The following is a 26,276-nucleotide window of genomic DNA, read 5'->3' as shown; positions in this document are numbered from 1 at the left end:
CACATGCATCTAGAATCCTCTGCCCCTAACCAAGTCAGTACACATGGAGGCTTCTTTACTCTGACTGAGACCTTAAGACAGACAGACACAGATCAATGGAGTCACCGGGCTCCTGTGACCATCAAACTGGAGCAGATTAACAAGTCACACAGGATACAATTAAAACAACAACAACCAACCAAAGCCAAACAAATAATCCAAATGCTACATTCAGCATTTAAAGACACTAATTCTTGAAACCGTAACGTTGTCCTCAGCTAGTAGAAACCTGCTGAACAGTAAGAACTTTCCTGCTATGACTTGAGGTACCAGCTAGGTCTACCAGAAGTCACCCAGCATCTGTAAATAGGAGTCTTTAGTGCAGGTAGTGCCTTTACCCTGTTCTGTCAGGTACACACAACAATTCTATAAACAGTAAAGACAAGAATAATTCTCCTCCCCCATCCACTTGTTCCTAACTCTGCAGTGACTGAACGGTGGCAATTGCTGCAGTTCCTCAGGAGCTTTTCCACTGGAAAACCTTCCAATCACTTGGGCTGGCTGCTGAGGCCAGATGCAGCATTCTGATCCCAAGCTACCACAACAGATGGCACAATTCCCTCTGGAAGCAAGGTCGGGCATAAATGCATGCAAATCCCAGGGTCTGAAGACTTAGGGAACACAACAGACTGTGAGACAAAATAGAAGCCTCTGCACTGAATCCTTTCTTAACCAGCATATGAGTATCTCATGAATCAAGCAGTGTTATAATTCATTGGCTCAATGAATAATGTTCTATTATACTTTCTATATGATTTGGGCAAATTTACATAAAATTTATGAGTTTTGGTTCATGTTATGGAATGATACAATTGCTATGGGCTTGTGTATGTGTATCTACCTTTGTTGACCAGGACTGTGTGACATATTTCTCTGGAAAGGTATAATGGAAACCAGCAAATGTAATGACTGGGAAAGATGCTGGTACAACTTTTAATGGACTCTAAAAGCATACTGAAGGATTTAGCCAGGAGAAAATAAAAGATCAGCATGTTTACCTCATCTTTTATTCATCTCTGCTTTATGACTCTATAGCTCAAGAGCAAACCAGAAAGACACAGGACCATGGTCTAGACACAACCCGAAGGGATTAAGACACCTAAAGTGTGTAAAACTTTTGGGGCGTATTATTTATTTTAACACAGATAATAAGTGTATTCTGCCACAGTGTTAGAGTAAAGGACCAGAGTGGCTTCAGAACCCCCTAAAAACAAAGAAAGAAACTCCCACAAAACAAACAACAAAAAAACCCCAGGACTGCAAACAGGAACCAACAGCTACCTGAACCAATGTCAAGTTCAGAGAAGACAAAGAACTCACCTGTTTAGTATAGAACTTACAATTTTTCCCCCAATAAAGGTGGTGGGTTTTTTTCCTCAAATAAGGATTTTGACCAAATCCTCTACTTGATTCATACCCAGGCTAACATGTTGCTCACATTACACATGGCAAGTCACATGAAGATATGCAGCAACTGTTCAATCTTCAGTGGAAAGTCTAGTGGTTAACCATGCAAGCAAATTCTTTCCCATTTTCCTCAGGGATCATTGCATTTCCATCTCCAGAGTGGGTAACATCTGTGTGTTATTTCAGTAACACAAAGCTACGGTCAGCACATCCAGAGTCTGTATCTCCTAATGCAAAACTGTGAAGGTTAATACTCTAAGGCACTTGATTCAACCAGATTATACATTTTTCTTTCCCTGGAGATTATCTAACAGGTAATTTAGACAACCAGAGCTGGAAAACTTAGGCTCAGCTAAATGAATCAGAAGTCTACAGAATGCTTACACTGAGAAAAAGGCTGAGGGTAGCAACATGCAAACTGACAAAACCATTGAAGAAATGCAATTGCAGGAAAAATAACTATAACCTGGGATGCCTGTAAGGTGGTGTCACGCATAGGAATAAACTATAAAAGGAATTTTTTGTCTACCTGTGAGGCCAGCAATAGTATCTCCAGTGTCGTACTGGAAGATCACTGAATAGGCTCAGTCTTTCCCATTAGGAAGATATATATAGAGAGAAAGTTGTGCAAGACCCAGAAGATCACAAACACACATGAAAAAGCAGAATAAAGGCAACAGAAGCAATAATAGGAGGTGAAAACACAACCTGTTTGCAGCAAATTAGAATCTAGGCACAAATGACATGCACTAACTTAAATACTCATCAGAAAACACTTCTCAATGGCAGGATTAAGCACCTTGTTGAATAATCCATTCTTGGAATTAAAAGTCACTGATGCTTTGAAATATGAGGTTGGTGTAGTGTTTCTTTAAAGACTGAACATTGTAATCCCTTACATAGGCAGAAAACCCTTTTTGCAACTTCCCTTATGCTTAATATAAAAAGCAAGAACAACAGATGTATCAAAAATCATTTACTTCTGTGTTTCCAGAGGCAGACCAAAAGGAATGGAAGTCTTGAAACGTAAGAGAACAGGTTTGTTTAGTGCTCTGATAAAACTGGCAGTGCCATACAACCTGTAATTGCCTTTGTACAACTTTCCTGCTACAATCACCGTTTCAGTAACTCTGGGTTAATAGATAGACTACTTAAGCCAAGAAATCTTCTCCCTGCCTCTGGAAGGAAGTTATGAAGAGGGATGTCCGCTTTGTCCAAGCACTGCATGACAGGATCTTCTTTTACAACACTATTTCGAATACTAGTGCATGGTTCAGGAGCAAAATCCTCTTCTTAAATCTACATGATGAATTTTGATTGGGGCAATCTATTCTTCTTATTGCTACAAACATGAACTGAAAATAATAAACTGAGAATATTGAGGCTGTTCAGCCTGGAGAAGAGAAGCTGCCTGGAGACCTTCCAGTATCTGAAGGGGGCTACAAGGATGCTGGAGAGGGACTCTGCATCAGGGACTGCAGCGATAGGACAAGGGGTGATGGGTTCACACTGAACCAGGGGCAGTTCAGGTTAGATCTAAGGCAGAAGCTCTTCCCTGTGAGGGTGCTGAGGCGCTGGCCCAGGGTGCCCAGAGAAGCTGTGGCTGCCCCATCCCTGGCAGTGTTCAAGGCCAGGTTGGACACAGGGGCTTGGAGCAACCTGCTCTAGTGTGAGGTGTCCTTGCCCATAGCGGGGGTTGGAAAAGGACAACATTAAAGTCCTTCCCAACCCAAACTGTTCCATGATTCTATGACTCTATTCGATGAATTTTGCAGTGCATCAAAAATCAAATGGACCATTACCAGAACTTGAGAGAATACCCCCCTTCTTTGATTTCCATTTTTCCCCAAAGAAGTTAGTACTAAGAATATCCAGTTCAGTATTTATTCCTCATATAGCCATTTTGTTTTGTTGACATTTTCTAAAACACAAATGGATCTATAAAGTACCACAATATATGACAAATTGGAAAACAGCATCATACAATGAAGAAAAAAATTCTAAAGGAAGTAAAATTTGGCATGATTTATACTTAAAACAGAGCAGGCTACTACAGAGATGTTCTATAGTAGCATATAGATTTCAATGTTATCTGTGGATTTCCTCAAGAAAGGGTGTACACCATCACGGGCAGATTTTGGCAATGTATTATTTACAAGCAACACAAACATATTCAACTTACCCAAAAGATCTACATAATTTGCACTCCCAACTCAACAGAAATAGGAACCTCCAGTTCAAATTACATTGTTTAACATCTGTCACTGTGAATTCCTCAATTCTATGAATTCCAAAATATGCTGTAATTCCTTCTGCTAAAATAGGTTTTCATTATTATATCACCTTTCTCATAGAGCTCCTCCATTGCTCTCCAGGTTTCAGCTCGGACCTCTCGATTGCTTTTACCAGGAACTTGTGCATCAGGCCAGTGTATTAAATAAAGATCTAAAAAACAAACAGAACCAGACTACTCATCAGTGTCATAAAACTACAGCAAACCATGTGAAACAGCACTTTTACTTCATAATGGCGCCTAGCATATTATCATCAAAATAGTTACAATTACTACTCCATGATCATTACTTTATACAGCCATTTATTTTCAATCAATGCAATCTACAACATCTCATTAACAACTAAAGGTAGAAGTTGCACATGTGCCACACGTTTAGCTCACTGATTCTAAATTTCATGGTCACATATTCAAGCTTTCAACACGTAAGAAGCCTCATTAAAATCAAAGGGATTTTTGTCCCGGGAATTAAGGCTGGAATACTGCTGAAGGGCCACAAGTCCTGAAGTTTTACGTAGACAGGCTGGGAAAGCTGGGGCTGTTGAGCCTGGAGAAGAGAAGCTACGTGGAGACCTCAGAGCAGCTTCCAGTGTTTGAAGGGGGCTGCAAGGATGCTGGAGAGGGACTCTTCATCAGGGACTGTAGTGATAGGACAAGGGGTGATGGGTTCACACTGAACCAGGGGCAGTTCAGGTTAGATCTAAGGCAGAAGCTCTTCCCTGTGAGGGTGCTGAGGCGCTGGCCCAGGGTGCCCAGAGAAGCTGTGGCTGCCCCATCCCTGGCAGTGTTCAAGGCCACGTTGGACACAGGGGCTTGGAGCAACCTGCTCTAGTGTGAGGTGTCCCTGCCTGTGGCAGGGGTTGGAACTGGATGATCTTAAGGTCATACAACTGGGACCAGTCTGGGACCCTATGATTCTTTGAAGATAAATCTGTTAGGCAGTTCTGTAGGTATTTTATACAACTTCAGCAGTGGGTTCTGGGTTTACTTTCTAAAGAATACTTCTGTTACGAATTTCTGTTGGAAATCACAGCACATTTGTTCATGCACCGGTTTTTGCTAAAATTTTCTGGCAGCAGGTATTAAGGGAACAAGCTTGTGCTTTACTGCGTTTTATGAAATATTAGCACAGTTTCAAACAGAAGTAATATTTACTGATGATGAAATTATCCAAGCAGCTATCGAAACTGGCTATCTCCATGCAAAAAAAGACCATCAAGGAAGCATTTCCAACATAAATTAAAAAGGAGACATTTACATCTATTGGAGTCAGAGTTCCAAAAATGACAGGACCTGTAACTCCTTTATAAATCTGCAGACAACCTTAAGGAGAAACTTCGGAGCTACTTTGAACACAATTACATTTCTTTCCAAATTGTAACTGCAGCTATAACAGGTAACTGCAGGCATCCCAGTCAAAGAGTGCTGCTCTTTGCTGCATAGCTTAGTCTGACACAGAAAACAGGAAAAGGAAATAAATGCATGACTGAGATGTACACCGTTGTCTTTGTGCTCTACAGTATTCCTTTTTTGGCATTTCAGACAGAGTTAAGAACTAAAAGCTATGCAGAGTTTTTTGTTCTCCGAATGCATCACCCCATTCATGCACAGGCCCTCTTTGAGAAAACACAGATCCTCTGCTCTATTTTTCGTCCATTCACATTTAAGGGCTGCACTAATGCTAACAATACCACTGGGCTGCTATTGTAGCTTTCCACCTCTCTACATCAAAATTCACCCCTGGTTTATGAGGAAAAGGGAACATGAAATTCACTATAATACACCAGCCGCCATTTGGATCCCTCACTGTCATACTGTTAAAAGACAGTATTTTGCTCAGGCGAGGAATTTAATCAGAACAGTACAGAGTTTTGCACAGTAACATACATTATAGGATGTATAAAAAAGAATCATTGTGAATGGTCACCGAAATCATGAGCTTTGCACTTTCTGGTATCAACAACCCATTCAACTTTTAAACGCAACTGCTCACACAAGAATGTATCGCTGATCTGTAATGATCTGCAGCATCTGGATTTATGTCACATTTATAGAGAAAGTTGCTCATTGGTTGCCCTTATATACATAAAATCCTCTCCTAATTTAGAAAACAAGTAAAAAACCACAAGCAGACTTGTTCATCACTGAGCTGTGAATAATTACTTCTTTTGAAAAAAACAAAAAATAGTATTTACTAAGAATAAATACCAATATATGGCATTGGAATAAATACCAAGTTCTGTGGCATTCAGCGAGAACTAATATTGGGATCTTCATTGAAGCATTTGGTAAGGTTATGTTAAAAATCTCAGGACAAGCCTAATTCTGTTGCCAAGAAAGTCTCTTCCAAAATTTCCACTGACTTATATTAGGCGCAACCCCAAGAATTAGCATTAGGAATTGCTAATACCAAGTGTTCAATTTGATCCACAGGTATATATGTGCCATTGGCCGTACTTACTGCACAGAGACTGCCAGGTCTTAACTTAAACTTTTTTTCTTGGATAAAGTAAATGTCATATGTAAGTTATTAGTATATGATGCCTCACATAAAAATTGAAGAATTACATATCTTTAATTGCTGTTTGTCATGTCCTCCAAATCAGACTAATATGAACTGCTTTAACTATGCAGAAGCACATCATATAGCACCAACAAAAAGTAATCATTAACTTCAGTGGAATTTCACCAAAAGCTACTTTTCCAACAGCCCGAGTATTCAGTTAGACATCACAGTATGCAAACGTTCACAGAAATAACTACATCCTGGATGTCTACAGATGCTTTGTACTCAGCCCACGAAACAGGAGCACCCTCAGAAGAATGACTTCTAAAAGATCTGATAACTAAAAGATCTCCAGCCTTGGGTATTTAAAAACATGCAGTACATCAGCCTTCCCTGTGTTAGTGCCTGAGACCTCCTCAGTGCGAACACAATGAGTTGTGGGTCCTTTATTTTAGGAAGGCAACGTTATCAGGTTGTGATGTCCATATCATACTATGATGTTTATTTTAACTTATGCTTTTTGTTGAAGCAGTGTTCAAGGCCAGGTTGGATGAGGCCTTGGGTGCCATGGTTTAGTGTGAGGTGTCCGTGCCCATGGCAGGGGGGTTGGAACTGGATGATCTTAAGGTCCTTTCCAACCCAAACTGTTCCATGGTTCTATGATTCTATGAAATAAAAATTACTTCCCCATTAGAAATCTACACATTTAGAAAAGCATCTTAAAAGTGCAGTCCTCCTGACTGCAAGAAGCGTTCATGAAAGATGTGGTGCAAAGGTACCTTCTCTCAGAGATAAACGAGTAGAATGGTCTTTCCACCAGTCACGCACCAACCACCCCAGCCCAGCTACAAGCGGAAGGAATACAATGTACCCTGCAATAAGCAATGGAGCTGCCCCTCTACTGAAATCAACTAAGCAGTGCTAATTTTAAATTAGGATTTGCTTACTTCCACTGCATCTGTTAGAAACCTTTTCATAATACCTGTAGGCCAAGAAAAGCAGCGAGCACCTCACAAACCCAGGGCTACAATTTCATCTTCATATTCACACCTACACCCACACTCTTTCTTTGGCTTAAAATATTTCCCCTCCTGGGGGATGACAAGAACAGAAACACTCTTATTTGGATTTTGGAAGCAAGAAATTACTTTTAAATTGTTTATCAAAATAGCTCCAGGTGCTAGGAATCAAGAAATATGGAACTTCATCACCGGGGGTGTTTAAGACCACGTTACATTTCTATGCGTTGGGAACGATGGGGTTGTGCCCTGTAGGTTGGATAGAGTAACCAACACTTTGAGATGTCTTCCAACCATACATTTTGTAAAATAATCTCAACCCGCAAGCCCCGCAATGATTCACAGGATCAGGGTGTGCTTGAGAAAGAACAGAAGAACCCTCCAAATATTCACAATCAAATTCTGTATTTACCAGCTTTTTAGATCACCCTTTACCATCAGGCTGCAGCGGTGCAGTGGTTAGTGAGGGCCTGAAGTTCACTTAAATGTCAAAACACTGCTGCAGGAAAACTAAAATTAACATGTGAACTGTTTTCACACACATTTAAAACAGCGCGGCTTATTGCTTCTCAGCCGCAGCACCTGCGATCAACGCAGCTCTTAACTCAAAAGGACAGGGACATCTCACGCATTTAAAAGCCAACAGCATGTTGGAAATAAAAGTGTGCAATTCTAGTCCTAATACAATATTAAAAATAGAGGTAAAAATTCACTAGAACAAACCTAGTTTTGAAGAACAAGCCCTGACTCGTATCAAACCTAAAAGCAAAAGCCTATTTTTCAATGTTTTGCACAGTTATCTCAATGCAGTGCTTGTCTTCCCTTCTTTTCTCATGTGTCACTCTATTTAGTATGTACATGATGATTTTTCTCACCTGCCCCACCTCTTTTAAATTCCACTGGAATAAGGATCAATGTGAAGCAACCTCCAGTGTGTTCCGAATTATACACAATCTGAACTGGGTGTATTAACACCATTCATGTGATTCATCCAGTACACTGAATATGCTGATAGAACATTTGTCCAACTCCAGCTGAGGATTTGCGATAGGTCAGATTTGCCTGAATGCGACAGGCTCTGAAGAGTCAAAACGAAAATCAAACTGTTTATGAATTCAGTAACCCACAAATCACATTCAAGAAGAAATTACTTCCGAGGTTTGATCCAAACCCCAAGGAATGTGTTCTGTGAGTGCCAAACCTTGAAGATTTGCTGCCATTTCAGATTGGTTTACTGTGATTGCTGCTTGAGGACCACATTTAGAAATTGCAAGGAGCAGAATATCTGTTACAACCCCTGCCCACAGCTAATATAAATTTCCAGCTTCTCATAGATATCTCATCTACTAACTCCAATAAAAATCCTGGAACAGTGCTCTCCTAATACCATTTGCCCAAAAAGTGTTTATGAAAAGGTTTCATAACACTATTTTACATGGAACACTTCCCTTAAAAGGCTGTGGCTGCTTCCAACAGTTCATCTATCCCAACAACTGGCATTCGGTATGCTGCTAATGCTCAGATTTATCAATTCCTGTGATTATTTCCTAAGTCTCTAACTCAGTTTGCACAGATGGACTAGGTAGCCCATAACACTCCTCAAGAAAATTAACAGGACCTTTCCTGGAACAAACTGCTTAGCTGCACATTCAGCTGCCAGGCCTCCTACAGCTTTTTCTTTTTGCACTCTTCTGAATGACTGACTTTCCCTCCAACATAAAGGTCCAAAATCCTAGATCTATTATTTAGGGTCTTTCTGTTTTCTACATGAACCATGTATCTTTAGGGAAATGCTGTAAACGCGCACATATTTGGTTAATATCATAGAATGAAATCAAGAGATTCTGATTTAGGTACATTTCACCTACCTATTTCACAGAAAAACTGCCAGCTTTAACACATACTTGTAACTAAGGAATTCACTTTCCTAAATAAGCTCGGGCACAAATTGCCCTGCTATTACCAGATCTTTTCTTATCATGGATTCCATGTCCACGCTGTGGTACAGAGTGCTAGCAGAAGAGGGACACAAAGTACAGGAGCAAATGAGAACAGAGCTAGGATATCTCAGCTTAATTCTACAACCTTGGAACAACATCTTCAAACCAATCGTCTGCATTACGGTTAACTTTCATTATACCTGTGATAAGCCTCAATTTCCCACAAAAAGCTCTTACGCTAAGCATTCTTTAAACACTTCAGAAGTTCATGTTTCAAGATATTACCACTTTTTGCTTGAAAATCCTTCAAACAGCAGCTTTCAGCTGAGTGCTTTCAGACAGAAGGTACAGGACTCCCTAAAGCATGATGGGAAGAGTGGGGCTCATGGAAAAGGAGCTGGGGGAGCTGGTTGATGGAGCTGAACAGGAGCAGCTTGTGCCCAGGCAGCCAGGAAGCCACCAGCATCCTGGCCTGGATCAGCACCAGTGCGGCAGCAGGGCCAGGGCAGTGATTGTGTCCCTGCACTGGGCACTGGTGAGGCCGCACCTCGAATCCTGTGTTCAGCTCTGGGCCCCTCACTACAAGAGAGACTTTGAGGGGCTGGAACGGGGCCAGAGAAGGGCAACGGAGCTGGTGCAGGGCCTGAAGCACAGTGTGATGGGGAAGGGCTGAGGGACCTGGGGGGTTCAGTCTGGAGAGGAGAAGGCTCAGGGGGGACCTGATCGCTCCCTACAAGTGCCTGACAGGAGGATGGAGCCAGGAGGGGCTGGGCTCTGCTCCCAAGGAACAAGGGATGGGACAAGAGGAACCGGCCTCAAGCTGCACCAGGGCAGGTGTAGATGGAGCTGAGGAACAATTCCTGCCCCAAAGGGTGCTCAGGCATTGGAACAGGCTGCCCAGGGCAGGGCTGCAGTCACCGTCCCTGCAAGGGTTCACACTCCATGGAGACAAGGCCTCAGTGCCATGGGTTAGGGGTGGCCGTGCTGGGGAATGGCTGGACTGGATGAGCTTAAAGGGCTTTTCCAACCTAGTGGATCCTTTGATTCTGTGACTCTGGTTTCTGTGAACCCCATGAAACACACCATGTATGGCACCTTCTCCAAAGGTCTTTTTCACCAGCATATATAGTACTAAACATAGAACTCTTTCACACAAGTGCTATCACACTATGTTTAACAAAAATAGCCTGTGGAATTAATCCAACAGAGATTAAACTCAAGCAGACAAAACCATTACTCCACTTGCCATCTCATCCTTCTTGTGGAGGTCACCATCCTCATTGATAGAGGAGTGAAATGCATCTGAAGTACTTCCTAAGCCATCACAGATCACAAATCATCAAGTTAAAGGACAAGTTAAAGCTGAAGCCACCATTGATTTACATCTCCATGTCAGACCAAGTGGTGGATCAGGAAGAGCTTTATGCTTTTTTCAGACATCTCTACATCAGTGGAAGGAAGGTAAGGAAGGAGGGAAGACAGGTGAGGGTATAAAGAAGGAAAGGAAAAAAACTATGTATGTTGCAAATTGCATAGGCAGTTGTAATACTTAATTTGTCTTAGTAGCGTGAGGAAAAAAAGTCTCGTAGCTGAACATATCTGACAAACTGAAGTTCTGTTTATGTCAGTCCCAGGATTCACTCAAATGGTGACAGTATTTCTACATTTCTTGCTCTCAGGTATTTTTTTCTGTGTTTCACATATTTCTGCTGAGCAGCAGTATGTAAACTGAGTACTTGTGTGAGCACCTACTTTAATCAGCCTACTACCTGAGAAAGCAAAAGCAAATCACTGAAAATTAGTTCCTGGATGGGAGTCAAGCTTTCCTCTCATCAACATTCAGCACCAGTGCCATAGCAAGCAGAAAAAAGCAAGCAAACACAAAACAGAAGCAGCAGAAAGCAGAGAGGAGGAAACATGTTATTTCTTCATTCAGAGGAGAAAGTCAGCACTTGAAACTTTGCTTACGAACTTCTCCTTGTAGTGACCTGTATTTGCACAGGACAGACAAAAAGAGATCTGATTTCATTTTGCATTATTCTGTACCTGGGCAGGAAGTTAAAGGATACAATTCCAGAAAGAATGGAACCAAAGATGTGCATATAAATATCTCAGTCTAACAGACACAGGGTTGTTTTCCCCTTCACGTTACAATGCACCCAAGCAAAAAAGCCAGTGAATACAGCACATGACTGCCATTAATATTACGTGCCATTAATCCTGCAAGATAAGTACTTCACAAAAGCTGTTCACTTCTTCTTTAAAGTGCATTTATTGGTAACAGGGGGACAGGGTGAAGAAAGAAGCAAAATGAGGGTTTTCAGGACACTGACACATAATGTCTGGCTGCTAGGTCAATTACTTCTGAATTATCAGCATAAACACGATCTCCACCAACATCACTGTTTTAGATTATTACTTTAAATTCATATTGCTCTCCCTCAACTTTCTTTTCATTGCTCCAGCTGGGGAAGAAGCAGCAAAAGCATTTTAAAAACCACCATGTTTATTTTGATCAGGTACCTCCTCTCCCATGAGCTGTTGCAATGAATGAATCAGTGTCATTATTGCAACTCTTCGCCTGTCTAATAAGGGAGTTCCAACATCACATCTTAGACTACGAGAAGTTTATAAACAGGGTAAGTTTCAAAGTGTGTAAGTCTAATCCAGTGCTACTTAGGTTTAGTCTTCTAAAGTCTTGTAGATACTGCTAACATTTGCCCTGCAGTATAGTGCAGCAGACCAAGCCAAAGGCAGTTACTGAGACTTTTTAAGAGACCTACAAAACAAGTTTTAGAAAGGAATCCCATTCCTTGAGATTTAACAGACCACAGAAGAATTTAGGCAGTTTTGTCTCTCTGTTACTAATAAATTATCAGAAAGTTTATGAATCCTTTCAGGTGTTTTTAGCAAAATAGATGAAAGTCATGTAGTGGTTCCTCACAGAATCCCAGAGTGGTTTGTGTTGGAAGGGACCTTAAAGCTCATTCAGCTCCAACCCCTGCCACAGGCAGGGGCACCTTTCACTACAGCAGGTTGCTCCGAGCCCCGTCCAACGTGGCTTTACAAAAATACCTTGATCTGTTGTAAAATATTTGCAGTAAGGAAAAATTCTGTGCTTTCTATTGTATGCATGTGAACTTCCTAGAGAACAAACAGAACAAGGTATCTGCAAATGTGTAAATAAAGGCAGGGTTTGGTTTCTGTGAGCTATCTGTTCTACATCATTTTTTCAGGAATTCATTCATCTTTGCAAATATTCACATAGAAGGTGCAATAAATGAGCATATGTAAAGATTCATACCAAGGTACTCAACACCAAGTCTTTCACATGACTCCAAGCATGCTTTTTTTGTGCTTTCATAGCCATAATCACTATGCCACAGTTTGGTAGTTAGCCAGAGGTCCTCTCGTTTCACACCACTCTCTTTGATGGCCTTTTGGAGCAGAGATTCACAGTTGTATCGTTTTGCTGTGTCAATATGACGAATGCCACATCTTTGTATTGCATGGACCACAGCATCATGGGAATAGCCACCTTGATGGGAAGTACCTAAAGGAACAAAAGCAGAAGTGAATTGTCAGCAATGAGTTATGAGGGACATATTTTATCATTCTTTTTAATTGTTGTTTTCCTTTTTTGTCTATTGTCACAGAACCACCTTATTCAATTTTCATTTCCTAATAATAAGGAAATGGGAACTGACAGATCTCTAGGCTGGGAAAATACTTAAAGTGCTGGAATGCTGATGCTGATCAGAAATAACTCCACCAAAATCGGATATCAACAACATTTAAGCGTAAAGAACTGATTTCAGAAGTCAGGCTGAAGCTCATAGAAGAGAAAACACATACTTTATGGAAAATAAGTATATGGCTCTTAATTTTTATATAGAAGCACAACATTTACAGATGAAAATATTAACAATAAGAACTAAAACGTAACCTGAAAAGCAATTTACTTTGCAGAAAGTATATCCTGAAACCTTCACTCTTTTGAACTCCTGTTAGCTTCAAGTTATTATTGCATTGTACAACCCTAGACCAGGCCTTACCACAGGTGCAATTCACATCACATCAAGCTCAGCAGCAACCAAAACAATGGAATCCTACCCAAGAATTCCAGAATGGGCATACAGGGAGTTTCAGTAACAAAGTACTGTAACTCTCATTGTGTAGGTATTCACTGGATGTGTATTTTGCATGTCAAGGGGACGGAAGGAGGAGGGGATTCAGCAGGAAAAGCAACCAGCAGGAGGACTGTCAGATAAAGAGCTGTGTGCGAGCAAGGATGATGTTTCTACTTACCCTTTCCTGTTAGCTGTTTTTCCTGCAATGAGCCCCTCACCCATCCCTCATCACTCACACACTTCCCACAAACAGTATTTTCTACAGTTTGTTGGAGGAAATGCTCGGTCAGCTCTAGTCAGCTCCCAAAGCCACCTTCTGAGATGATGATTAGTACTTAAAGGCCCTGGTGCTACCAGCCAGAGTTGGCATGAAAACAGCCACGTCACTAACTTCCCAGTTAAAGGCCCAGAACAGTCATGATAGTCAACAGCAAGAGGGTCTTCAGCCTCTGCTGAATCTAAATTAAGGACTCCAGGTCAAAGAAGAAGAACTGAATTTTCTATCTGCTGTTAACTTTCTCTTTCCCTCCAAAAAGAATGTTTATGCCTACATCAAACACTATTTGCATGTTATGACATTAACAAATGTATATGCCCCCCACAGACTGTCAGCAAAGGGGAACAAATGAAAACACACATACAGTTACTTATGACTCATCCTTAAAACTCCCACACCTGAACTGGAAGAGGGAACGCCCATGGGAACCTGCAGCACTTTCTCATACATACTGTAACAATGCTAGCAAGAATGAGGAGGGCTTCCAAAAGCCCTACTTCCATGAAGGCAAGCCAGGTTCTCCTACATGCTCACGATTTTTGTTCATTCCTAAGCTCAGAAGGAAAGCAAATGATACCTCCGTAGCCTTGCTCAACACTCCAAGTCATTTAAAGTAAGATGTAATAGGTCTGACATAACATGTATCCACCCGAAGATCGTGACACTCTGCTGATCACAATGGGTCAATCCCCACTTTGTGTTTATGACCTACAAAATGTGGAGTACGGAATTCTTCATTTATCTTCATGGATTTGAAAGTGATGAAATTATACTACTATATTCCTACAATGTTGACATGTGTATCAGAAGTATTTTACCTTCCACACGTAAACAAAGTTTTAATGTTTTAAAAGTCAAAGATTCAAAATCCTTCTTTTCTTTGTAGCCACTATTTATAATTAATAACTGGCTTAGTTTATGATTCATCTAGAAACAGATGTCCCTGTAACCTTGTTTAACATCAAGGTAAGTCAAGCTGGGTTAACTTACATTCTCAAAATATCAATGTTGACAAATTTTAGGCGAATGCAATGCTACTACATTGCAACTCTGGGCAAAGAATATATATGCAAGTATCACATTATTCAGATCCTAAAGAGATTTTATTAAAGCATTATATAACTAGCATGGAAAAATTACTATACTTTTTCATAACAGTCCCTTCACTTTTCGTAAGCTGGTACTGGTGCCAAAGAAATAAGGTTGTAACTATTGTGTCTGTTTCTGGCTGAATGGACATTTCTAGGCGCAGAATGAATGGAGTTCATTTAGAGGTCTCGCAAATGGACTCAGACTTTTTTCATGCATAATGGATTTCAGCAAGAACATTTAGGACAAACAGCTTTTTTTTTTTTTACCCTTTTAAATTTAACCCTTCGAGGTTCAAGGGAGAGAGTGGGAAAGAAGGAAAATTCAGAATCATTTTCTTCCCATTCTCCATTCAGCGATGGCATGCACACTTGTTTCACAAGGAAATAAAGAAACCAAGATCAGCCTGGAGGGAATTATCTCAGTTTCTATGCCTAAAAATGAACCACAACAGTCCTGATGCACTACATAGTAATTAAAAAGAGAGCTTAACAGTTATTTAATGTTACCACTTTGCAAGCCTTAACAACAGGTTTCTAAGTTAATTATGCTACTGACATAACAGCTTCTACACTTGAGAAATCAGAGTTTTCTTGGGTTTACTCATGATTAAATATGCTACAATTCACAGCTGCAGAAGGGTGACAGAAGAAAGTGGAGTGACTTAAATTGGTATTTTTTTTATCTCTTACATGCATTGTGTGAACACGTTAACATTCTTACATGTTTGGGACTCCCCTTTTTTCACAGAGATGTAATTCACACTGTACACGGATACTTAAAGACAAAATCCAATCTTTTATTTGAAATTAATGAACTAGCAACCATTCTATCCCATTCCTGTTTCTAAATAAAAACAGTAGTCGCTCTTAATAAATGAAGTCAAATACAAGCAAGCCTGCAAAAGTTGCCTATTTTCTAGCTAGCATTTAACCTGTTTTCCTAGGGGAACAGCACTATTCTCTCAATGACTGAACTATCTCGATCTGAACATGTCTGAGATGATTCAAATCCTCTGGATTTTGTGAAAATTGGTGACTGGGAGATACAAGGATACTGCAATGGAAAGGTAGATCATAAAATCACAGCACAGTTTGGGTTGGAAAGGACCTTCAAAGGTCATCCAGACCAACCCCCTGCAATGAGCAGGGACTTCGAAAGCCTTTTGTTGTCTTTAATTTCAAACTTCAATGTCCTTTTAATATATGAGCACTAACACCCACACAAAGAAGAATGTTCTTGTGAAGGAGTTTTCTTATTTTCTCTTTTTCTCTTTTACATGAGACACTTTTCTCCCTCTCTCATGTTACTGCACTCACTTATATACTTGGTGGATTAAGTGACAATAGGAAGTTACATACTAGGACAGATGGCTACACGAGCCGTGAGTGCTACAGAGATATTAGCCTGAATGGTATTTGACAGTTATATTGACAGAAAGCTCTATAAATTTCCATCTCTGTTTAATTTTGCAGTAAAACCTGGTGTTCGCTACAGAGAACTAGGAAACATTATTCAGAAACATGCTCAAGCAAGTCGATTTTCAGTGGTAGGTCAAAGGGACACAAATCCACTGAAAACTAGGCTTAGTTACTTACATGGTTATTTTGTCATGATTACTCATACACCCTGAAAAAGACTGCCACCAGAACTGGGAGGAGAAACGTGCTCCGGCAACCCTTACAATCCTCTAAAGACCATTAGGAAGGCAGAATCCTGTTCATAATGCAGTTACTACACAGAAAAACACAACCAACCCCTCAGTCAGCACCCTTTCCCAAGACAAAGTCAACAACATACCTCCTCCCCACCCCCTCAGTGCTACACCCCACTTCCCAGTTTTAGGCACCATCTCAGCTGACTCTCAGCCTCATTAAACATTTTGTTCTCCTTCACAGAAGCTGCAGAACTGCAGAGCCAGATCCAAAGCATCTGCATTTTCCGAAGAGAATCAGGCCCTATCTTCTCCCTGCCTTTGTGGAGGAGCATGTCTTCATGTTAATATATAAACCAGTTGATGAATAACTTCATCATGAAGTTCATTAACAACTTTGGCTACTTGAAATCAATGGAATCACTTACACGAGAAGAGTTCCTGTTAGTGATCGTGTCAGAGATGAAGAGTTTCTGACATCAGTACTAAATTACAACAGTTGACAAACAAAACACTTACAAAAATGCCCATTCCTTTGCAGGTTTTTCTCCAAGTAACCACTTGAGAGAAGAACTCGCAAAAGCTCAAACATCCTTTTATCAATGGTTACACACTCCTTTGGTATGTGTGGCATTGTATACCTTGAAATACCTTGTTCTATTGGGTTTATTTCCATTATTTCAACATAATGCTTCATATAATATGCATCATATAATGCATGACCACAGAATGCATCTTATTAATATATTACCGTATTTGGTGTCAATACAGTTCGATTTCACTGTAACTTTATGAGCAAATTTGATGATAAACCATAAAATTATGCCTATACATAGAGCAAATGAACATATTCAAAGGTTCGCTGCTTAAATGAGCCTAGATAGTATACCATGAAGTTTCTCTTGCCTCTGTAAAAGCTATCTGGATTATGGATATTACTTTATATATATATATTTATATAAAAGATATACTTTGGTAATGTTTGTCTTTTTTGCTAAGTATGATCCATTGCTTAGTGCAAAGCGGTCACTCTGGGACTGTTTTTCTCCTGTGTGACTCAGTTAGAAAAAGTTCATAGAATTCAGTAAGGTGAGGAAGAAAAGTAGGCAGGAATGATTTTAAACTCTGCAATTCTACTCAGACAACTCAACACAGGCACCAAGGGAAAAGCAGGAACACAGCCTTGCTGCAATGCAAAAGGGTAGGAGAGAGCCATGACATGTTTATTATGTATTCAGGGAAAGGGAAGCCAGAATTGCTAGTTTTCTCTCTTCCTGAGAGGAAGGAAGAAATGGCAATGAGCCACTGTTGACAGAAGCACTCTATTCCCTCCATCCCAAAGAGGCTTTGACTGTAAAGGATATTCAGATCATCTACTGTAAAATGACCGGACATCTCTGATCACTGACCCACCATTTATCTAATCAGAACATGAGAAAAGGAACTCTGAAAGCAGCTTCTCACTTGCTCTCACAACAAGCCCAGAAAGTCTGCAAGTAGCATTTATCATCAGTGGGATGCTATGGCTCTGATACGGCACCAATTCCTTAATGCTGTTTATGGCAGCACAAGTACACTATAACATAAAAAATGCAAGTAGTTTTTTTCCTGTAAGAGTAAAGGAGTTTCTACTGGAAAGTGCCGCTATTTCAATTATTCAGCTGTTGTACAGAAATATTGTTATCGTGCAGAACTTCCCAATAAAATGTATAGGAAAGGCCAAGTCTGGAAAGTGACCTGTCCATTTGAAAGGCAATTATGAATGTGTAATCCATGTAGAAACGTCATAAGCAGAGCAGCAGCACACATTTATTTAAATGCCTTTACAGACAGACTGCCAAATCCTGAAGCCTTTTCTTTCACTCCACACTTTCCCACCACCGTGAGAACTATTTCTCATTAACAACCAAATTGGTTTCAGATGCTCTGTTATAAGATGTTACCTTAGAAACCATTGGCTAAAAGACTGTGGCTTCCTTCCATAGAAATCTCAAGCAGTGAAAAGGCAGATTTTCTGGCATAAATCAAATCCAATTTCTAGGGTTCACTAAACCTTTTCTCCTCAGAATAATGTTTTGTGACTAGATCTTAGCAGTTAATAGTGCACGAAGAATTGCTGGTGTGAACCAGTTTTAAATAATTTTCATTCTATTCCCTTTGCTAACTCAATTCAAATTACTTCCCGTGCTTATCGTACCTCGATAGAACTTTTAACTAAGAAGGATATATACTGTCCTTATACTATAAATATGACAACAAATAGATTGAATAAAATATTCATGTCCTTTCCCTCCCCTCTCATACATCTCCTTAAACTACTCTGATAAAGGTTCCATTCATTTATTAGACATTTGGAAATACTTCACAATAAGTGAGACAAACCTCTGACAATTTTTTTCCACCTCTAAACAACTTCCACAAAAAAGAAATGACCAAAAGAAAGAGAAATATTAAGCCCATACTCTGTACTTAGTAGGACATTATCATAAGGATTCCTGCTCTGAACGTTTGGTAAGTTACATACATAATTTACAACTAAGCATGTTCAACATACAATTAAGTAGAGGGACAGCAATTTTAAAAGGTGTAGTTGACCATGAGACCAATAATTCAAATACACTTAAGGGAGTTGGAACTGCATGATCTGAAGGTCCTTTCCAACCCAAACCAGCCTGTGATTCTATGATATTATAGAAAAAATAATAGAGAACTGCAATTTATAGAGCCTTGTAGCTTACAAAATGAAAATGTGTGTGTAATAATTCATCACTGTAAGATCCTAATTCAAGACAGCATTCAAACTACTTTTTGACATCATCATAGCGCCCTTTATACCTACCAGACTACCCACAGGATAAGTGCAATTGTGAATCATGACAAGCTCTACTCCTGCAATGCCACATGATGCTGCAAATCCAAGTCTTGCAGTGCCCCACCACTAACTACCCATGGGTTCAAAGGCCAGCAGCAACCCCCCTATCCACAGTTCAAACTAAAACTGAACAATGAAGAGTATTTCTGATCAAATGCCTTTCTTTTTTCCACATCACCCAAGAATTTAAAATGTATTGTCTCAAGGTTTCCAAGACAAGCAACGTTTCTTTTAGCCTCTCCTCTCACCTTGCACATTCAACCTTAGAACAGCATGTATTACAATGCAAAGCACTTCCATTCAGGCGTTAAGCCTGGGGAATAGACCTTGCAGTTATGAATCCCCGTAACAAGGATTCTGTATCGCTCTGTGTGCTGGAGGTACTTGGCATAAACATTAGAAGAGCTGAAGAAAGTTTAGCAATCAGTACCGCCCTCCTCTCGCTTTGGAGGCACGAGGAGCTCCTGCAATTTAGGATACAGCAGCATGTGACATCACCATTCAATGCTGCCAAATCTCTGCTAGGGAGTTCTGGCAAAGAAAAAAGGTACGATGACTAACATCTGCTGCATGAAGGTCAAAAGATAAAAGTCAGCTTTCTTTCCCCCCCACAAAGCTTGGTATCAGTTTTCTACATTACAGAAACATGGTGAAAGACAAAAGCTAAATACACTGGAGCTTGCTTCTCTGTTCAGTTCAAAGTGGTTACAAACAACTACTGGGCAATGAAGCCTGGAGAACTGAAAAGCATTAATGGCAACAGGAAATTTAAAAGCAGATGCATAAAGTGCCTCTGTGTATGCTGATAAAGGTTTTAATTATTAAACAATGATAGAAACCTATATTAGCTTTTTATTACTTAGACTCAGTGATGAACATTTAAAATTTATCTGTATCACATAAGCAACAGGGCAATGATCAAAAAGAATCCGTCCCAAAAAAGCATTCAGTCCTTTCGAAGGAGTAAGCCACCACCAGACTGAAAGTAGGTGAAGTTAGAAGCAAGCAAATAATTTGGAGCTCAGCAGGTTCAGTCAGGTTAGGAGAGCATACTGCTTTGTTCCACTGTCTACAAATACATAGCGCCTGGGATACAGCCACGTTTTCTACAGGAGGGAAGTTAAAGATCTGGAGGCCCTCAAAGCTCAAGTACAACTTCTCAAGGTCAGATCGACAGAAACGGTGGATGAATTGAGACAGAAAGATTTATAGATGTGGCATTCTGTTCATCACAAGAGGCCATTAAAGCCACTTGGTAACCAGGGGTGAGAAGCAAAGTCCTGACAGAATACAAAAAATGGTTGAGACAAAGGGAAGAATTAAACAGCTGATTCTTATTACAGGGTAAGATTAATAGTGGGAGTGCCATAGGTCTTGGTAGCAGGACCACTGTTCCATAAATTTCCTTAAGAACTGAAGCCATGAAGAAACAAGAGGCAGGAATTAAGAAAAGAAAGGCAGGAACAGTGTAGAATGACAAGTGAAGGCTTGATTCTGCTGCCACTAAACTGAAAAGCAAACTCTCACTTCATTCCAATCCCAACAGGACTGGGTTTTTTCTAACCACAGCTAAGTTTCAGAATGAATATGAGCAACTCTAGATTTTGTAATTAAGAAGCAGGTAACTGGATTAGTAATACATAATGGAAGGCAGTGTTAAAATACTTCCACTCAGCATTAAAGTTCAAGTTAAATGTAGCATTTTGATTCAAAAACCCCACAACCAACCAAAAACCACAACACAACCTGGAGTAATGAAAGTGGAGAAATCTGCTTCTATGTTGTCCCACTTGTTGTGAAAAGAACTGGGAACAATACAAGAAGTCTTGTACTGCAATGCAAATGATGCATATCTTAATGCAATCAAGTCAGTTTAAAAACCTACTTTTACAATTTATTTGCTTAGATAAAGCTACAGATGAGTATCAGGAATCTTATCTTTGGAACTCCCTGAAACAAGGACAGAGATTTCAAGGGTCTCCAATGAGTACTGAAGGATTCTATGCGTGCCTGTGTATTATTTTACCATGTTAGTAGCACAACATACTGATAAATGCAGTAAAAATGCAATTTAAGCAAGACAGTAGTGCTATAAATTAACCAACATCATATTATTTATTGGAATTGCTTTTTACTCCTCCTAGGCTTTGGCTATTTGACAAGAAGCTGCTCAGAGCAGTTCCTGTCTGATCTCCCAGTAACAGTGTCTAGCGTAGTGGCACTGTCCATTCTCAGATGATCCTCTGTGAGGAATATCATTACTATTAATAAAATACTCACTGTGTGTGACATGAGTAAGACACAATGAGTATAAAGACTTATTTTGTTTAGTAATTACCTGTCCTGAAGCCCCTTCCCAAACAAGCATGCAATTCATTTTATACTTTAACAGTAGTGGATCCTTAGAGAACTTTTTCTTTCATCAAGCTGCTACTAATTCTAGCTACCCCAAGGATTACAGAGAAAGCAACTTCACACAAAAACATTATATGAATTTTGGGTATCATCTTGTCAGGAAATCACACGCTATTTGACCAGCCCCCTGGAATTTCATTATTACTGTCCCTAAAAAACCCAACAAATCACCACACCCCACCCCTTCCAAAAGAAATAACCCAAGTCCTACAGCCAAAACCCAAAAAAACCCCACCAAAACAAAAACCCAAACTACAAAAAACCCTCTTCTAATTGTAATATAACTACCTATCAAGGGGATGAAGATAGTTTCACAAGAGAGAGCCAGAACAAGCCTTAAGACATGTCCATAACTGATGTTTTGGGGACTTTTTGTAATACTGCAATTTTTTATCCAATGGAAACAAGCATTCAGAGAAGTGTGTTGGTAAAATTCATGAACAAATCAAATACTTTTTACCACCAAGAGACTTTATCAAGATTCCTTCATATCACAGAGTGTTGCCATGCTGAATTTAACCATTCAGCACATGAACTTGAAAAAGCATCCTAATGTTTCAGTTACAGCAAGAAAAGCCCTTGTGCTACCCAAGTATGTCCAAATGCTTTAGACCATTTTTACTCCCTAGACTTTAAAAACAAAACCAAAGTGACTTGACAGAAGTAAGCATGAACAGTACAAACTGTATGCATTTTTCTTCCAAAGCCTGAAGAGAATGATATTGTGTGAACCATTTTGGTATGTGATCCTTTTTTTGAGGATGTTCCTTTAGATAAGCACCAGGTACCCTGTAGTTAGACAATGTAATAGTATGGAATTCCCTATGATAGTACAAACACTCCCAAAGCATGTGAATCCCAGGTACATCTACCTCCTGTAACTACACTGACTTCAGAACACTGTAATCCTGTATCAGTTATTTGCCCTGTACTTCTAAAACACTAATAGAAGTAAGTCTTGCAAATACGGAAAGATATTATAGCTATCTTCTTAGCAAGACAGTGAATGTATCCATTTTCTAAAGGAATCTAAAGCCATTATGAGGTAATGTACTCTCTGAGGCATAGCTTTACACTTGTATCAAGTATTAAGGCCAAAATGCCAGATCATTTTAGACTTGAGCCTACTCTAGTTGAAAGCAGCCTTTGTAATGACAATTATCATTGACTGTAAACATGCCTGACCCTCTGCATATGAATAATAATGACACAATTGTTAGAATTAAACCATAAGAAATAGAAACTTACCAACAGTTTTTATAATCATACAGTAATCAGGATGCAGATTGGTTTCATTTATTAATTAAAACAGCTCTACAGCATATTTCTAACACAAAGGTGGACTGCCTTGTAGTAGGTTTCTCAGGAAAGTCAGCTTGTTTTACCATTGCTAGTAGACTCATCTTTCTGCTGAACACAAGACAGATCCAACACAGTATGAGTATGCATCTAAGTAAATACAGAACTTTGGACGGAAGGAATTTGGCATGTTATTCTAAGTAATCTTTCAGCTGATCATAAATTGTGCACAGTACACAGCCTTCTCTGGTGTACAAATCCACCTTTCTCACTAGGGATTTTAGTGGAAATGGATCATCCTCACCAAGGACAGTTTGTGTAAGTGAACACAAAGCTTAAGACAGAGAACGGTAATCTCATGAAAGGCCACTTAACCTCCTTCCTTCCCATCTCCCCTTTTTCAACAAGCCTTCACCAACTTACTTGTCCTATCCAAATTTGGATGCCAAAGCAGCTGTGACATGGAAACCCATTAAAAAGTAGAAAACCCAGTTAAAAAAAACCCAACACCTTTCGACAACTGAAGCTTCAACAGAAGGAACAGGTATTTTTGGCAAAATGCTATTCTGCGTTGCTATTGCACTCTCTAGAGTAACACGTTATGACCAAGAAGCACATTACATATCTCCTACTCCAGCTCTCAGCTACTGCAAAAGGGGTTTCATCACTTCGAAACAACTTGCATACCTGAGCTGCCTTCCAGTGGACATGACTGGATAATTGCACCCATCTTAATCCAACCAACTGCATAGCTGCTAACCACCTTAATCAGCTCATGCATATTTATCTCTCTCTGAAACTTTTACAGACTATCTAGCAAGAGAGGCAACATACATATCCTCCCTCTCAAAGACGACTTTTCACAGATAACAATTATGTCCGCATGTTTGGAGGGATAAGACATAACAAAGAAACAACCAAATCTTAAACCCTGCAGAAAAATGGCCTTGCAGAAAATGCAGCCTCATTGATGAAAGTTCTCCTCTCCTTTACAGCTGGGTAAATGTTCTGTGCTGCAAACATTAGTTAATGCAGTAAGACTGTAACAAAAATAAGCCATTCATTTGTAAAAGAGTAGTGAGGTGGGACACCTACCACAGATAAAGATCTCACTGTGTTAGGCTGCATGCCATCGTATTTATAGCTTGACCACAAATGCAGGCATGGGGCATCTTGACCTCTCCCCCACTTCTTTTCTTAAACCCACAATATTTTAGAGCAAGATATCAAGGATTCCCTAAAACCACATGACTGGTTCCTATCTATTACAAGATCCTCAAAAAGCTGCAGGATGGATACACTCTATGTCAAGCGTTACACAGAAGGAAATCCTGCTGTATGTGACACCACTCTATGCCAAGAGAAGCTCCTTGGAAGCCATACCTGACAGAAGGTATTGGGCCAAACAATTCCAAACTTAATTCTCTTGATCTTACATGCTACTATCCATTTACTGTAGCCTGAGCTCAAGCTTGACAAGCAACTATTCACTACTTACTAATACAACAAAAGGACAGCAAGCAGGATGCTGTTTGGTAGATAATACAAAGGAGTCTTTCTGCCTGTCTACTTTCTAGTCAGCTTATTCTCCCAATCACATAAGAAATGCAACCTCCAATTAACAAAAAGGTGGTTCCATGGATAGCTTGAAATAGTTCATTAAAACCATCTCCAGAAATAGGCAAAAAAGTCACAGGTTAAAACAACCAACCTACCTATCCCTCCAAAAACACTGTGACAGGAAAAAAAGAAGTATTTTTTAGAAGCATAAGCCTTTTTGCTTATTTATTATAAGGGACTTTTGCTTATTTATTATAAGGGACTTTCAGCCCATATAGGGACTGTGTAAGGGAGGGCTGCATCAAGTATACTGAAGGTTAGTAGATACTACAATGTCAAATTCCTACACTGGGCATCTGCATACTGCATGTTTATGAACACGTGTATGCACATAAATACGTGGTAAAAGCAGTTATCAATGTTTTGGAGACTTTTAAATCGTTTTAAATCTTTTGGCTGATGTTGCTAGGACTTTTTAACTAATACGTGCAGCTCAAATGACTTTGGGTACTTCCAAACAAGCATTACAAACAATCTCTATTCACTTAGTGTTTCTGGACGAAAAACCAGCCCTATTAAAATCAAAGGCCAACTTCTATTGACTTAAGTGGCTTAATACACTCTAAAATCCACATAAGCTTCAATTTTGCTTTCCTTTATACTAATGGATATCCTAAATAATTGCTCTGAAGTCAGTAGAGACTCATGGGAAAAATACAAAAAGAGCAAAAGGGTCATTTTATTTTATAGCTTAGCTCGATACATGTGTGATAGATTAACTCCAGTGTCACAAAGACTGTTAAGGGCCTTTGATTTGTATGTTTATGTAAAATAATTAAAAACTTGGGATGCAGAATTGACCCGTGATAAAACTGCATCATGAAAGCCTGGGAAGGGTATTCATGTTTTAGAATACGCTATGAACGAAAGGGGCTTCTGGAAAGATTCTTAAGAAGAAATACATGATCAAATACAAGCCAAAAGAACCAGAGGCTTTAATCAAGAGATAAATGAACTCCTTACTTTTACAAGAGATAAAAACTAATTTAACCGTACAAAACGACAGATGAGATCTGCTCAGGTATGCAGTGGGCACTGCTACGTGGATGGTATGCGTGTGCCTGCTTGTGGCACACCCTCCAGGCACTCTGCTACAGCTCCTGCTTTGGGGAGTTAATGGTCTGTTATTTGTACAGCACGGACAGTGCTCTGACAGCACAGAATTGCTGGAATTAATCCTCCTTTGCTCACATGGTCCTGTGCTGGCTGGAAAAAAAGGCCTTTAATCATTTAATAGTTTGGCTCTTGTGAGCAGATCCACCAATTACATGGATTTGGAATTCAGAATAGTAAAAAGCCAGTATTCCTATGTACAACTAAAGAGAGCATTCTTCTGCAAGCCAGTGGGTTTGTACCATCTAGAGTTCAGATTCCACTCTTCTCAAAGGGCTGAGGGAAAATAAATGCTTAGCTTGCTATGTAAATCAAAAACAAATGGAGAAAAAAAGTTCCTTCAAACTTCACAGACACTTTCATGCCTGAGCTCTCACTGCAGGAGTGTATCCTGCTTAGTCTGTAGCCTTCTTTTGCCAGGACTGAATGCAGCAGCTTTCCTGATCTACCACTACTATCATTAACTCAAACAACTGACACTGTCTTATAAAGACTTCTCATTTTCTCCACATTTTAGAAAAGAAATTCTCTAAGTTTAACCAGCTCTATTGCAGAACTTCTCACTGCACAACTGATAATAAAATGGAAATTATAACAAAACTA

The 26,276-nt window shown here is 39.7% G+C and overlaps 1 protein-coding gene across 6 annotated transcripts in view; it reads right to left on the bottom strand.

Annotated features, from left to right (window-relative positions):
• The window catches only part of LOC308223726 (putative oxidoreductase ZK1290.5), a 91,861-nt gene that overhangs the window by 64,258 nt on the left and 1,327 nt on the right, over positions 1 to 26,276 (bottom strand). For 5 of the 6 annotated variants that reach the window (XR_013957413.1, XM_080623149.1, XM_080623148.1 and 2 more), the window contains exons 2-3: positions 12,509 to 12,757; positions 3,790 to 3,891 (exon numbers count right to left, since the gene is read on the bottom strand). Coding sequence is in view for 5 of the 6 variants with exons in the window: in XM_080623149.1 (XP_080479275.1) it covers positions 3,790 to 3,891; positions 12,509 to 12,757 (351 nt within the window). In the remaining variant the exon portion in view is untranslated. Of the gene's footprint in view, positions 1 to 3,789; positions 3,892 to 12,508; positions 12,758 to 22,889; positions 23,052 to 26,276 lie in introns of all 6 variants that reach the window. The other variant, XM_080623151.1, reaches the window with a different exon arrangement.

The sequence above is a fragment of the Psittacula echo genome, assembly GCF_963264785.1.
Source record: "Psittacula echo genome assembly, chromosome: 7".
NCBI classification, from domain to species: Eukaryota; Metazoa; Chordata; class Aves; order Psittaciformes; family Psittacidae; genus Psittacula; species Psittacula echo.
This window is presented reverse-complemented; position numbering and strand designations above follow the sequence as displayed.